General features: G+C 37.1%; 1 protein-coding gene across 4 annotated transcripts; it reads left to right on the forward strand.

The window, feature by feature from the left end:
* Positions 1-6981: 6981 nt before the first annotated feature.
* Positions 6982-14715, forward strand: LOC130464138 (uncharacterized). 4 transcript variants are annotated; one of them, XM_056833557.1, is made up of 15 exons: positions 6982-7220; positions 9176-9237; positions 9763-9982; positions 10070-10150; positions 10236-10316; positions 10623-11312; positions 11401-11538; positions 11963-12034; positions 12142-13166; positions 13252-13345; positions 13424-13516; positions 13607-13804; positions 13889-14035; positions 14149-14255; positions 14334-14715. In XM_056833557.1, the coding sequence occupies exons 3-15, from the start codon at positions 9773-9775 to the stop codon at positions 14521-14523; spliced, it is 3126 nt and encodes a 1041-aa protein (XP_056689535.1). In that variant the 5' UTR covers positions 6982-7220; positions 9176-9237; positions 9763-9772; the 3' UTR covers positions 14524-14715. The 4 variants fall into 4 exon arrangements, with proteins under 4 accessions (XP_056689535.1, XP_056689536.1, XP_056689534.1 ...); XM_056833558.1 differs by lacking the exon at positions 6982-7220 and adding an exon at positions 7237-9099; XM_056833556.1 differs by lacking the exon at positions 6982-7220 and having other exon boundaries at positions 7237-9237.
* The last annotated feature ends 402 nt before the right edge of the window (positions 14716-15117 follow it).

Raw genomic sequence — 15117 nt, forward strand, 5'->3', positions numbered from 1 at the left:
AATATTGAACTTTGAAATGTTGAACTTTGAAATATTGAACTTGAACTTGAAATATTGAACTTAAGAGTCTTGAATCTCAAAGATTAGACCTTTTAATGTTGAAAAGGTTTGGTCTTTGATATGCTCTTATTTTGAAATGATCCTAGTTTAGGGAAGTGATTACAAACAACCCTAAATATTATTGGATCTTGAAACTTGAACTTGAAATTTGAAAAGTGGAGTCTTGAATCTCAAAGATTAAACCTTTAAACATTAGAAAGGCATCATCTTTGATTACTCCATATTTTGAAGATGATTCTAGTTCAAGGAAGTGATTACAAACAACCTTGAACATCATTCACTACAAGAAAAACTCTCATCAACGACAAGTAATTCGGTCGTAAAAAGACCCATTTTGGTCGTAAAAGGCCTTTTACGACGAGAAATCCGTATGGTCGCAAGCCGTCGCTATAGGCTCCGTCGCGAAAGGTATTGGACACTTTTACGACGAGATTGGTATGGTCGTCGCAAGTAATTTTTTACAACGAGAATATAATCTCGTCGTAATTAATTTTATCTACGACGAGATTTCTCGTCGCAACTATTGTTTTTAGTGGTTAAAAGACTTATCTTTTACGACCTACAACTTTATAACTACGACCGTATTTCTCGTCGTAAAAAGATTTGCAATTAACGACAAGAATGAACCTAATTACTTTTCTTGCGACCATTATTTTGGGTCCCATGATTCTATTTTATGTACCAGATATATTAATAAATCTAAAAACCCGTGAAACCAAATATTACAATATAATACACCATAATATAATGACCTCAAATATTGTAATTTTCATTTAACAATAATATGTTCATAACAGTACGTTACCCAACAAAATGATATATGTTGTTTACTAATACAAAAACACAAGCCCTATTACATTTGTAAGCTAAAATTAGAGTATGCCAAAAATATTACAAGCTACAATTAGATGGAGGACACAACCAATCTCCACATTAAGCCCTCTCCGTTAAGCCTTGAACAATTATATATATGCTGAATATAATGCTATAATATATAGTCATCAACTACCTGCATTCATACGTAAAATAGGAATGATCAAGATGGACAAAAAAACAAATGAATATGATTTAAATATTAGAAAATATAACAAATGACTACGATTAGAGCAAGAAAAATAAATAAAGAGTGATCAAATACACTTTACTTCTTTATTCACTACGTCCAATTAAACCTAGAACATGTATTATCCAATTCTACACGGAGATATTTATCTTAAAGGATGGAATACCAATTTTTCATATTAACAAGAACATAAATTTAATTACCATCTAAGGCGAAGCAACGAGATCAAGCATTGAACACCAAGGAATAAAATAAATGAGGGTTCAGAACTTCACAAACCTAAGCGTATTCAAGAAGGTAACTGATTAAGATGTTTAAAACAAAATTTAGCAAGAACTTTTTTTCCAAAATCAGGTATAGGAACAACTCAGGAGAAGCACACAAACAGAAGTATATAGGTTTCACCTTCATGGACATGAACGGATGATATTTGACAAGTATATGCTTCTCTACCTTTTTTCTATATCATGTAAGTTACTACTTACTAGTAATTTGAACTATACATGATACTATCATAGGTCAGAGTGCATGCAATTAAATGATAAAAAATAATATCATAGGAGAGTTTATAACTATTTTAGAAAATTTACGATTTAAAATGATTACTAGCTGATATTCCCCTTTTTCCATCATAATTGACTTTTGGAACTATCAAGAGTAAAACTAAAAATAAATGGTAAATATAATGGGTACAATTAGAATTTTTCGTACCTTAATCTTTAACTATCATCAGGAATTTCTTGGTCACCAAAGCTAGGCTGTTGCATATAGGCTGCTAGGAACAAGTTGAATTTCTCTTCTAAAGCACTCATCTTCTCAAGATCTGCTTGACGAACTTTTTCCATTTCATCCATGCGTTTTCGAAGATCATCATTTTCTTTTTGTTTCTCATGGGCCCTTGATGTAAGATCTGCTCTAGTAGGTAAAGGGCCTCGTACATCTTTGGGTCTTATTCCAAAGCCAAAACATCATTTTCTACTTATACAGTAAAATTACCTAAAAACAACATCAAGCCAATGTGAATATCCCCAATTTGATTAACTCATGTAGTACTAGAAGACCCACTTTCGAAATTGCTAGTTCATTGGGATTGAGGGTTGGTGATAGTAATGAAAAGGAAAATAAAGCATAATTAACACAATTAAAAACTATTCATACCTCTAAAACGGTTCCAACTCCTCGAAGGAGAGCCAATTTCACACCTATCTTCAGAATTCGCTAATTGAAAAGCAAATTGAAATCTCCCACTCAATATGACTGAATTCAAACTACGAATTATGACTGGATCTATTCGAATAGAGCAAAAAATTGAGGTTTGGGGGAGAAATTCACACCGTTTAGTAGTGAGAATTAGGGTATCAAGAATTTGGCTACCATTTTGGTGGAGAGAGGAGAGAAGATACGAAAGAGACAAGGGTTTTGTTTTGCTTGTTCATATTCTTTTTTTTTGTTCTTCTGCTAACTTGGAGCTTTTTCTAAAAAAATAATAATAATTTTCACAATTACGACGAGTTACTTGTCGTAATTAAAACTTTGGTCGTCGTAGATTTTATTGCAGACCCGAGAAAAAATCACGCTTTATTTTTAGATGAATTTTCATATTTTTTACGACGAGAATATTTATAATTACATCGAGATTAAAGGCTGGTCGTAACTAATGAAACTTTTTGCGACCACTTCTAAATCTCGTCGTTGATATTGATTTTTTACGACGAGAAACGCTTATGGTCGTAATGTTTGGTCGTGAATGTGAGTTTTTGTAGTAGTGATTGAATCTTGAAAGTTTGCATTTTTGTATCACATAAAGTTTGGATTTTGTAAGAAATGTATGATTGTTGTAAGTGACACTTTTAAGATTAAAAAGACCAACTTACTAATCATTTTTGAAAGAGAAAATCAAGGAAACATGATAGATTAGTGTTGGGATTCATAATTACCTACTTAGGTTTAGGCAAGAATTCCTTTTAGAGCTCCCAATTGCTTAGAACTTGGAAATTGTATGTGATTTTGGAGGATTTTTGTATTTTGATTTGAGTGGCAATTTTTGTTACCCATAATTCTCAGAATTAGGGGTTTAAATAGGAAAATTTGCTGCTAAACGCCAGCCCACGCCAGCGTCCAGCGCAGCTGCCAGCGCCAGGCGCTGCTGACGTGGCTTAGAAGCTGCCAAACAAGGACGAAAGATGTCGTCCTTGCTTTTGGCTTGTAATGGTGTACCTTTGTACGAATTGTACGAAGTTGGCACGTAGTGATTTCTTGGGTATTAAGGCTTGGTTTGCGTCTAAAAACAAGCCGTTTCGGGTTTTTGAATTTGAATTTACGGGACGAGGCCCGGCTTGCTCGATTTTGTGGGTTGGCGCCCGAATTTGTGTTGCTTAATGTCATTTCGACTGGAAAAGGCCTTGTAAAACCACTGGGATAGTCCATTGGGTGAGATTGTACTTTGATTTTGAAATTGATTTTCGGAAATTGTATTTTGTACCAAGTTTCGGAATGGGAACGGCCTCGGGGATTGGACTTTGGCTCTTGGATTTTGGAAATGTTCTTAGCAATTGGGACTTCCGCACGGAGTTGCTCCAACCGCCTAATAAGGATAATGGTATCGTCATCATCCGAATGGGTAGACACGATTTAGGTGTCTACAGGCAGCCTCCAAAATTCAAAACAACAACAACAACAACAACAACAACAAACCTTCCTTGATGAATAATATGAACAGGTAAGGCCAAATTGCCAAAATAAACTTGGTGAAGCAGAGTGACTATAAAATCAAGTATGCTTTACATCGATCTACCAGATGAACTGAAGCTTAAATACAACGTTGTGTAGCTGGAAATTCAAGTAGATGTCTCTGCCAATAGCCTAAATAATCACTACCAACATTGTATTATTCAAAAGGTAACATCCTAGAAAGTTTGCATCCTATTGAGGCAACATAGACTTTTCCTAATGCCTCAAAAGCTTCATCAGGGAAACTAGAAATCATATACATCTACCAAGCTAAAGATTGATTTAAAGCTAACAGACATGAAAGCAAAATACAAGAAAAGGGTTTCACATTCATATTTTGATCTCCAGAGGTAATAAGGTATTCCCTTTGTCTGCATCTAGTAGTAACATGGCTGGTTCAAAATTACACAACCATAGAAATAGTCCTAAATGATGAACGGTTGAAGTGTAATTAATGTAATGAACAAAAAAGGTTAAAAAAAAGTACCTGGTTTTTCCAATATTCTCTATCATCCAACAAAATGCATGAAGTTGACTTAGCTGACAAGACCTCCATCCCAAAATTTGTGGACATATTCATTTCTTTATCCTGTTGATCAGCACCTTCCTCATTCTCCCAGCCTAGAGTAAAATTACAATCTAAAGGTAGGGACTCAACAGTTCTATCTTGAGAAACATTGCTCTTTCGAGGTGTTCCCCCAGTATCATTCACAATTACGTGAGACTCATCATAAGTGGATTTCTCTGTATCCGAATAAGATCTCCTACTTAAGGACATGGTCCCTGTGAAAGTGTCTTCATCAGATTTTTGTTCGGGAAGCTCAACTGATGAACCATTGAGGATTAGGGGCGCTTCTTGGTAAACACATGGCTTCTCTGAGTCCAAGCTACTAGATTTGGATGTTGATCGTGTCTTTAAGCTCTGATTTTTCCTCCTCTGCATCAAATTGCACCCAAGGTAGTTGTTATTATTTATAACCTAATTTTATCTTGTATTTCTGACCATATAATGAAAAGTCAATTCACAGAGATTGCAACACAAATTTAGCACAAATTCCACCCAATGTAGTTCTATGATCCCAAACTTGTCCACTTCCCTAAACCCAATTCACATAATGAGAAAACAAACCAACACAAACACTTAACCAATTGCGTCGTGATTAACAATAACAATGAACAAATCGATGAAAATATACCTTATCTTCAGCCAACAACGGGAGATGGAGAAGAATCTCCAACGGCTCAGAATCAACAACCATTAGTACAAACTTAGCAATACCCCTATCCAAATGTTTTGTTGCTGCAATTCCAAAAAATGACGACCATTAAAAATCAACAAAACCGAAAACCCCAACCAAGATTAACCCCTAAATTATCCATTTAATTCGAAAACCCTAAACCCTAAAGTATCATATGAAGCATAATTAACTATTAACTAATCGAATTCGAAAACCCTAAACACCCAAGAGCAGGAAGAGAGAGAAAATTGATGAAGCTAATCGAAGTCTAGGTCGCAGATGACTAATCGGCTAGGTCGCAGATGACTACGAAGAACGACCGACGAAGAGTGACTGAGAAGTGGTGAAGCTGGCCGGTGGTGATGATGGCCGGTGGTGATGATGGCCGGTGATGAATTATGGAGGAGAATGATTTGGAAGCCGTACGTGTATGGAGGAGTGTACTGCGAGAGAGAAAATAATGAAGGGGATCAAAATGTTAGGGAAAAGGCTGCGCTTCACGTTTAGGAGGGAAATTTTTTTTTAAATTTTTTATTTCTTAAAGGTTGCACTTGTTTGATAAGATCAACCTTTGATGAGCCACCTATAAGGATTTTTCCTCTAGTGTATCTTTCTACAGACCTAAAACCGCTAAAGCTGCAAAAAAGATGTTGTTGACCCTAAACCCAAATTATGCATGCTCTCATTTTATGTTTGTTTCTTCAAATACAGGTTGGAGCCTCACTCTGGCTAAAAAGAGTCACCCGAGCCTTGGTACGGGCAGACTTCAACTTATTGACCACCTTGACCAGGGCTCTATCGCCTAATACGACACGTACAAAGAAAAATGACAAGTAGAAATCACTACTCGTTCCTTGGACATACCTTGCATTAAACATGTATGTTTCAAGCTATTCATTAACTCGATAGCCAGATGATTTTTGTTCGTCCTGGACATCACAAACATGCAAAACATATGCCAAGCATCATAGCACAAAGACAATCCCGCAACTATGCTTGGGGGCTTGAAGAAAGCGCCTCAAAACTGCTCGAAATGTCGATTTTATCGCTAATTCTCGATGCTAATGCTACACATATGTCATAGGGAGCAAATCCTAGTCTTCAGTTGCATAAAATAAACCTTAATTTGCTAATCCCTCATCGCATCTCTAAGAAAGGTTAACTACTTATAACTTGAAAATTGCTTCAAACTAATAGGGCAATAAAACATCGCGAGTTTATGAGAACTCCGATCATCCAGCTGGATCAAACATGCGTGATAATCACTACAGATATCTGTTCGTACAGTTCCACTATTGCTTCAGAGAACTCTGAAAAGCCATAAAAAATTCCACCGCGAGAAAAGAAAGCAAAGGTAAACATTAGGGGGCTGAAACCCCGAATTCATCTACAAGAACGGGGCACACGCGACTAAGTCCTTTCCACAAACCCCAAGTACTCACGAGGTATACCCCTCGTGGTGCTGCATCTTACAAACACTCTTTGCATTTGCAACATTGAAGAAAAGATAAAAAGAACAGTTAAAATCTCGCGTAAAACGAGACGATACAAAGTAAGAAAGTCCTTACACTTACCTGAGTAGGACTCGTAGTCCCGAACATTTCCTGCAACACCAACAGGTTAAGATGCCTCTTCAGTTGCCTCGCAGCATAGGATATCCATAGCTCTCCCTCCCCTACCAAAGAATGAGAAAAGGCAAACGCTCAAAATCCCATAATTGCAAACAGACAATAGTAAATAAGGCTGGAAAGAACAATCTACGGATTAGCATTCCAAAAAGTAGAGAGGCATCATACCTCAAACCAGCAAATAGCACATACTATTTATAAGTTCCAAGTATTCAAATTCATAACAAGTTTTTCTTACTTGGTGGAGTCAAACAATTGTGTTCCCTGAGTACTAACATGCTACTAAGTTCAAATTGGCAGAAAACCCGTACATGCAAAAGTGATCAAAATAACTCCAAAGTGAAAATTCATGCATAGACCATATAAACCGCAAGAAACAAACCAAGAATACCTACATTGTGTCACGACATAAATTCATAGGCACACTTGGGGGCTAATTCACACCACAACAATCTACAGGAGTTCGACGGCAAGAATAACTATATCAACCTCTAAATTTTGGTTAGTATATTTCTCCTTGCGAAATTACCCAGAATTTCTCCTTAGCTCTGGTATTTTTTTAAATGTTGTAAAATTTTTGTAGGGGCTTCCAATTGAAACTTTGTTAGAAATTTAGGATTTAGGGTTAGATTGGTTGATTCCGAACCTAATTGGTTCAATGGTTTGTTGATTTGTTAATGGGATTATGGGAAGTTTCTAGAAATTGGAAGAGGGTTTAATTTTGTAATTAGTTCATGAACTTGGTGTTAATTGATTAATTAGTTTTCTGAGTTTACAAGTTCTATTGAGTTAGGGTTTGCTTTTTATTTATTGGTAGAATTTTTTATTGAAAGATTTAGAGTGTGTTCTAATTTACTAGTTTTCCACGGTTGAGTTGTCCAACTAAAACAACAGATTTGATAAAGAATAACACCAAACATTTAAATAATTATGTCATTTCTATGCTTGATAGAAACTTTTGGCGTTGGCTTATTCTTGTGTATTTTCTACTTGCTTGCTCGATCATTTTAAATGGAGTTCATTGTAATGATTCTTGTTCTGCTTGCTCGCCTGAGAGTTTTGGTTCAGTAGGTAAGACTGATTATCTGCTTTGCAGTCTTAAAAAAAAAATATGTCTACTAAATTTTGTCAGAAGAAAGTCTAGAATTACTTAATAAGTTAATAGATGACCGGCCATGTAAGTCATTTTAAAAACTAGAATGTTATTAAGCTTCTTGCAGTTAGTATTAATGGCTCTGCATTTTTGCTAGTGACAGGATTTCATAGTTTTTAGTTTTTACGTCATTATATATACTCCGTTCTTGCGAGGGTAAGGTTGCGTACGTCCGACCCCCCCTTACCCCTCTTCTTGTTGGAGCATCTTTGAGGCAATGGGGTAATGATAATGATAACATATATTCTGTTCTTGATTATATGTGGAAGTCACTGATATTTTGGCCATCTCACCTTGGAACACTCAGATACTAGCATGACATGACCTTAGAAAAGAGTTCTTGTAGATATTAATCAAGATAGTTTAGTAATGAATTGGTGCCACAAACTCATTTGTTTGATATTCCTTCTCGTAGCATCTAACATTGTAGGAGTTAGAGGAAGAAATTTTACCAAAAAAAGTCAACTATAGTGGTTTAGTTTAGGGCCATTAATAATTTAAGTGTTGGTTTTTGTCATTTTTAGTGTTTGTTAGTTTAGTTTAGGCCCGAACAAGAAGATAATGGAGTTGATTAAGAAGAAAGATAACAGCCCGCCTAATAGCAGAAATTTAATTAAGAAATTTTGGAGCACTATAGGCTACTTTCAGTGTTTAAATTTGATCATTGATAGTCCTCAATTTCATATGAAACTGGGTAGTCAAGCTAGGAAAGCCTTGGAGAGATAATAGCTCCCTCTTTCCCCTTGTGAATAAAGTAAAACAATATAGACACTATGTTAATCTCCAACTATGTAATTATCATATCTAGTTAATATATCATATACTAATTACTACGTTTACATTGTAATTGCTAGATTTTCCTATACGCTAGCTTCTAAATTTCTATGTTTCTAAAGCCTTAGTTTTTTCTCTTTCTCAAACTAGTATGTTCACATATAGTAACTAGTGTGTAGCTCGGGCGTTGTCCTGGGTTTTGACTTTTATTCGGGTCTTTTTTTTAAAAAGTATGTGCACGTAGAGACGGTGTCATCGAGGAAATACTAGTTAATCAACCAGATTGCCCAGCTGAACAATCGGGTGGCATTTTGTAAATAAGTGTTCTTCTGGGGGCGGAGTTATATTTGAAAACTGAAGGCGTTAAACTAACGCTTGCAAACGGACGTTAACGGAAAGTAGCTCAACTCTACTCTTGACTTAAATTGGGCGGCTAAATCACAAAAAAAACTGGTATTATGTCATAAAGCTTCTCCTTCCCCCCTCCTCCCATTCGTTTCTCTCTCTGCTAACCCCTCTCTTCAACCAGATCGGCAACTATCAATTTCTGGTAGCCGACGACGCGGGCTGGCAAAGTATTCATGCAAGGAGGTAAGTGATTAGTAGTTAGTTTCTTGTATTTGTTAAATTAGTCTCGGGAAATTTGTTGATTGATTTTGTTATCGAACACCCGGTTTTATTGAATTTTCTTAATAGCGAATCGGTAAAGTTGTAGAAACTGTTGATAAATGTGGTATTTCTTCGTGTTAACTCTGTATTTGGGAACCCGTATTGTTTAATTTGTAACTTCGGTTAGATCGGGTACCATGCAAAAGTTTTTCGCCTAATTGAGTAATGTGTAATTAAATTAATTCAAATCTTTGAAATTTTTGTTTAGAATGGTACTGTTTATTGCAAATAGTACTATTGAATTGTTGTCGAGCTGAATTTAGCGATCTCATTAGTTGAAATAGATGGTTTTTAATTTCAGTATTACAGGGGATGTATTAATTTGTATTTTGTGAAATGATGGGATAATTGGAAGTGCTTGTGTGTCTTATTGTACGTTGAACATTATATAGTTATCTCAAATTGGGCACTAAATAGTGATTGAAATTGTTGGTTATGTGTATCTAGTGTCGATTTAATGGGCAGGAAGATGAGTAGTACTCGAACGCGTGGGAAGTTTAATTTGAATGAAGTTGCTAATAATGAAGTGCGTAGCAGTTCAAATAGTGAGGTAGATGATAGTGATGACATGGATTATATCGTTGAAAATAATGGTGAAGAGGATGATGAACACAATTCAAATGTGGTGACCAATACGTCTATGAAACGGAAGAGGGGGCGTCCTAAGGTATTGTGTGGTAACCATAATTGAAATAGTGATAATCTTTCAGCAATTAGGGATTGTCTAAAATGTTGTATAAATTGAATGTATTAGGGATCGAAGAACAAACAGCAGATGATTGGTGAAAAGAAACTTAATAAAGAGAAAGTCGTGCTGGAGACGCGAGTATTCAAGGTTAGGTTCTTGTTGTTGTAATGTTGGCTTTACAATGTAATGTCTGTTATATTATATAGGATGACCTATAATTATTTCAATTTAGGACAATAGTTTCACGAGGGGCGGCGAAGTGAAGGAGGCTGGTGAGGTGTTGATAGTCCTCCATGATGAATATAAAGGACGGGTAAGAATGTTTTGTTAAATGTCAAAATTTACTAGGGATGCATAGAATTGTATATAGTAAGAGGTCAGTGGTCTTAGTGTTATGATATTGTAGATTTTATTGAAGAAAAGTTTAATCCTATATTGTCTTTAAAATATTACAGACTGGATTTATGGTACATGAGACAAAATGTTTTAGAAAGTTTGTTATCCATCTGTCAAATTCCATAGTACTAAACACTAGAAAGGTTGACTAATATATATAGTCTGTATATAATGTTATTGTTGACTAATAATTTGTTTTTGTAACATTTGGTTATGTTTTTAGGCTCCCACCATAAATTGCAAGATTGAAGCGTTTGGCAAAATGATGCAAAGGTTTGACAACCGAAGGAGAAACTGGGTTAATGAAATGGGATTTGGTGGGCTTTACCATTTGTGCGGGAAACATTTGCCCCGGAACTTTGTCTATTGGCTGATGACTCGGGTTGACCCTATTAATCAGATTTTCTCAGCCCCGAACGGAATAGACTTCCCCATGAGCAAGAACCAGATTCGTTGGATATTTGGACTCCCGATTAAGGGGAAGGTCATTCCTATTTCGGAAAACGATGCTGATGAAGAAATGAAAGCCAAGGCACAGTTTATACTCGGGGCATATGGGAAGACGTGGGAGAGTGATCACCCAACTAATACTGGGGCTGTGATATCCACAGATGCTATTCCGGTGAATCCTAAATTTATCCAAAGACTAGAGGGTACTTGGGAGGACAAAGATGAAGAGGAGTTTAAGACGATGTTTTTGATAGCTGCTGTAGAAATGGTGCTATGCCCAACACAATGTGGAAGATTGAGTCCAAGTTTGTTATATGCCTGTTCACTTGGAATGCAGGCACGAGAATATGATTGGTGCAAGCTTGTATATGAGTTCTTCATTGAGAGGGCCAAAGTGTTCTGTAGGGACTTCTACACATTTGGTTGGACCAAAGGAGTTGGGGGTTGTAGCATGTACTTAGTGGTTAGTAGTTTATTATCAAAGTTATTAAAGTTTTTGGAAATAATGAAATGTTAATTTTTATCTAATGAACTAACCATTGTTGTTGCAGATATTTTATCTTGATCGATTGAATAGAATGCCGTTGCAGTGGGGAGTATTCCCAAGGCTGAAGGCATGGGATATTAATGACCTTTTGAAAGCAAGGCAAGCAGATATTCTGCCATCAGGGGATTACGGAAAGATTGGGGTATGTTTTTCATATCCGTTGACTATTTCCGCTAATATGTAGTACTATATGGCCTTCTTTACATGGTTTAAAGCGTAATTACCTTTGACAACACTCCTAAGTAAGAGACAAAACTAAGTAATAGCATTAATCGGACAAAGATTGTCAAATATATTACCATTAGTGTGGTTTTATGTTAAAGGGGTGTATTACAGTCTATTTATTTGGGTCAACTGTCTAAGGTTATTGATATACAATCTACCAAGTATTAATCTGTAATCAGAAATAATAGTCTACAAATGTTGGCAAACAGTTTTCCAACATTATGAACAGTCTTTGAAAGATAATACACCAACGTTCCTAGTTTGATATTCTCTTATATGGTATTACAAGCTAATATATACATTGCTGTTGTTGGTTGAGTAATGTAAACCTTTCATCCCAGTGTGTTGATGTTGCGTATGGGGATAGACAACATCCGAGGGCTGCCCGGGATAGTGAATGTCCTGATGAGGAGGTAATGAGTTTGAGTAAATGTTATTATTATTATCCGCAATACATACGTTCTAGTTTCTCACCCTTATCTTTTACAAACTTATGATCATAGTTTGTTGAAACTTGCAGGTTTTAATGCCAGCCATTGAGAAGGAGAAAGTTATCTCAAAAGCGAGGAGAAAAGGGAAAAGTGTACGGAATCCTTTCAAAATCAGGAATCCTCAGCCCAATCCGCAACCAACTCCGCACCCAAGTCCGACACCCGATCCACAACCAAGTCCTCAACCCCATCCGCACCCAAGTCCTCAACCCCAAACCCACCCAAGTCCTCAACCCCATTCCCACCCAAGTCCTCAAACCCATTCGCAATCTGGTCCACAACCAAGTCCTCAACCTCATCCGCACCCAAGTCCGCAACCCCATCCTCAACCAAATCCTCAACCCCATCCTCACCCTAGTCCTCAACCTCAACCCCAACCCCAACCACAACCAAGTCCTCAACCAAACCCGCAACCCCAACCGCAACCTACTCCTCAACCAAACCCGCAACCCCAGCCACAACCTACTCCTCAACCAAACCCGCAACCCCAGACGCAACCAACTCCTCAACTAACTCGTACACGAGGTCAACGACGCACACCATTATCACCACATGAGCTTAATGCTCCTGTTGTAGATGGTTTTCCCAAGTTAGCATCGTATAAAAACGATGAAAAGCGTTGTGAAGTTAAGACCTTACGTAGGAGTCCGAGAAAGAATATGTCGGCAAACAAAACAATGTCTAGTAAACCGGTTCAAGAGGAAGTTATGGAGCAATTTTCACCACCCCAGTCAAATAAGTTAGGGTTGGATGGTGGGAATGGAGGTTGTTCTAGTGGTGGTAGTGTTGTGATTGCACTTGAAATGCCAATGGGCGTAGAGAAAACGGTGGTGGTATCTGGTAAAAGTACGGGCGTAGATAAGGCGAATAAGATTCTGTATTTTCAAAGAACTCGACCTCGCCGTGGAAGGAAAAAGAAGACCTATTTATCGTTATCGGACATTGCTCGGCGTTGGTTTACAAGCGATAGGAAGAAATTTAGCTATAACTTAGTTGAATTTGTCAACCACAACGGTGGATCTCTGTCTGGTCGGGGTAATTTAAAAGGAATGAGGTACTTATCTATGGCTTCATGCACTTACTAGTTTATTGTCCTAAAATGTTGTACTATATGACAGGCGCTTGTTTGTATCATGTAGTATGTGTAAGATGATCAAGTGTGAAGATGGTAGTAATGTTATCATGAACCAGTGCAAAGGGGTGACACAACTAAACGGTTGTGTCCATAAGCAGGTAAGTTCTTGTTGGTTGTATTGGTTTGTTAGGGATTTATGTTTTTTGGTTGGTCACATGATTTTATTTCTTTTGTAGTACGTAGACACTGTTGCGAAGTTGTACAATTCAACTTGGCTTGAGAAGTACTCAGGGAGGAGTTTACGGTACATGTTGAGTTCCGGCTTTGCGGTAACACCCATTACACAGAATAATTTCGTATTACTCACACATTTTAAGCGTGTGTTGCAAGCCCTTTAAGTTGGGAATTTTTCTTTATAGGACAGAGTGTTTAAGGTTTCAGAACCCCGCGACGGAGTTCGTCTATCCCCCTTAGAATGCCACAAAGTGGCAGAGTGGATGAAGTTGCAGAGGGAGAAAATGTTGGGTGGTTCTGCTTCAATGTCCACTGACGGGGCTGGTATTGATGATGACGCTAAAGGGTCACAAGTTGCCACTCTTGTATCTCGAATATCGGAGGTATAGTTTCTCCTTTTAAACATGGCACTGCAGTTCTTGAATTAGTATTTTCATTGTTAACTGGTTATGTGTACGGTGGTGCAGTTGTTTATCCCTGTCCTGGATAAGTTAGGAACCCATACGAACCATTGGTGGTGCCTAGTTATATCTGCAGATCCTCCAACCATTTACGTGATTGACTCCTTACACAGTAATCCCATGGAACAGCGTAAAAGTGTAATTGATAAAATGGTAAGTGGGTTGTCTCCCTGTACACGTAAAGTATTTAGTAAATATTAATGGGAAGAAGGTGGGAGAGTGTTATTTGGTAGCCAATTAATTGCATGTTTATATGTTGATCTTAGATAATTGGGGTAGAGAAAATGCTCTTTGGCGATGAAGGTGGGCATAGTTGGGGGCAACTTCTTTCATGGGATAGGAGGCGGATGGATATAGACATCCAGGAAGACAAGTAAGTTTCCCATTTGTTAGTTTAAAAGTCGTTTGAAATAGTTTAATTCTTACTTTATCATCTTAATTTTTCATGCAGCCATAGTTGCGGTGTCCGTATGCTGCTATCTATCAAGGAGTTTTCAGAAGGTTTTGAGGCGCTCCGTATTACCGACATGGAAGAAGCTCGTCGGCTATTGTTCACCCAGGATGTTCTTAGTCCCTATAATGTGGTACGTGATCATGTCATTGACTTAGTGAATGACACAAATAAGAAGAGGAAAACGTAATTATCCTCATACTGCGATTGTATGCTAATAAGACTCGATGAGGATCCCTAATGGGGGGTCGATCAGAACGTAGTTGTATTACCATAAAACTTTGTTGGGCCTTGTAGTTTAGAATAAGAAACATTTTTTAGTCAATCGTGTTGTGGAATGCACAGCCATTAACCCAAGTGTATACCAATGGGCTTTAATTGAGTGCTGAGCCCAGTATGGTTCATATGCCCAAATCAAAACTGGATTGTCACTACATTATTGCAAATATGTAATGTTACGTAGGTATTATTTAGACATTTAATTTGGACTTGGTGTATTGAGTAGTGATCCAATAATATGCGTTATGTTAATTAATAAATTTTAGTTGCATGTAGAGGTTTCAGTATTTGACACTGCCATTTACGACCCGAACTTAGGAAAAGTATGTGTCATGAGAATAATCAAACCACAATTCAAATTATGAACGAGAGGTATTAAATAAACCCTTTGAAGAAAATTACCGACAATATGAAAATGTTAGCATTTAACGAAAATGTTTAAGTGCTTTATCAACTAACATAATCCTTCAAGATTTTACATACCGGGATAACCTTTAATATTGAA

This window comes from Spinacia oleracea, chromosome 6, assembly GCF_020520425.1.
Source record: "Spinacia oleracea cultivar Varoflay chromosome 6, BTI_SOV_V1, whole genome shotgun sequence".
Lineage (NCBI taxonomy): Eukaryota > Viridiplantae > Streptophyta > Magnoliopsida > Caryophyllales > Amaranthaceae > Spinacia > Spinacia oleracea.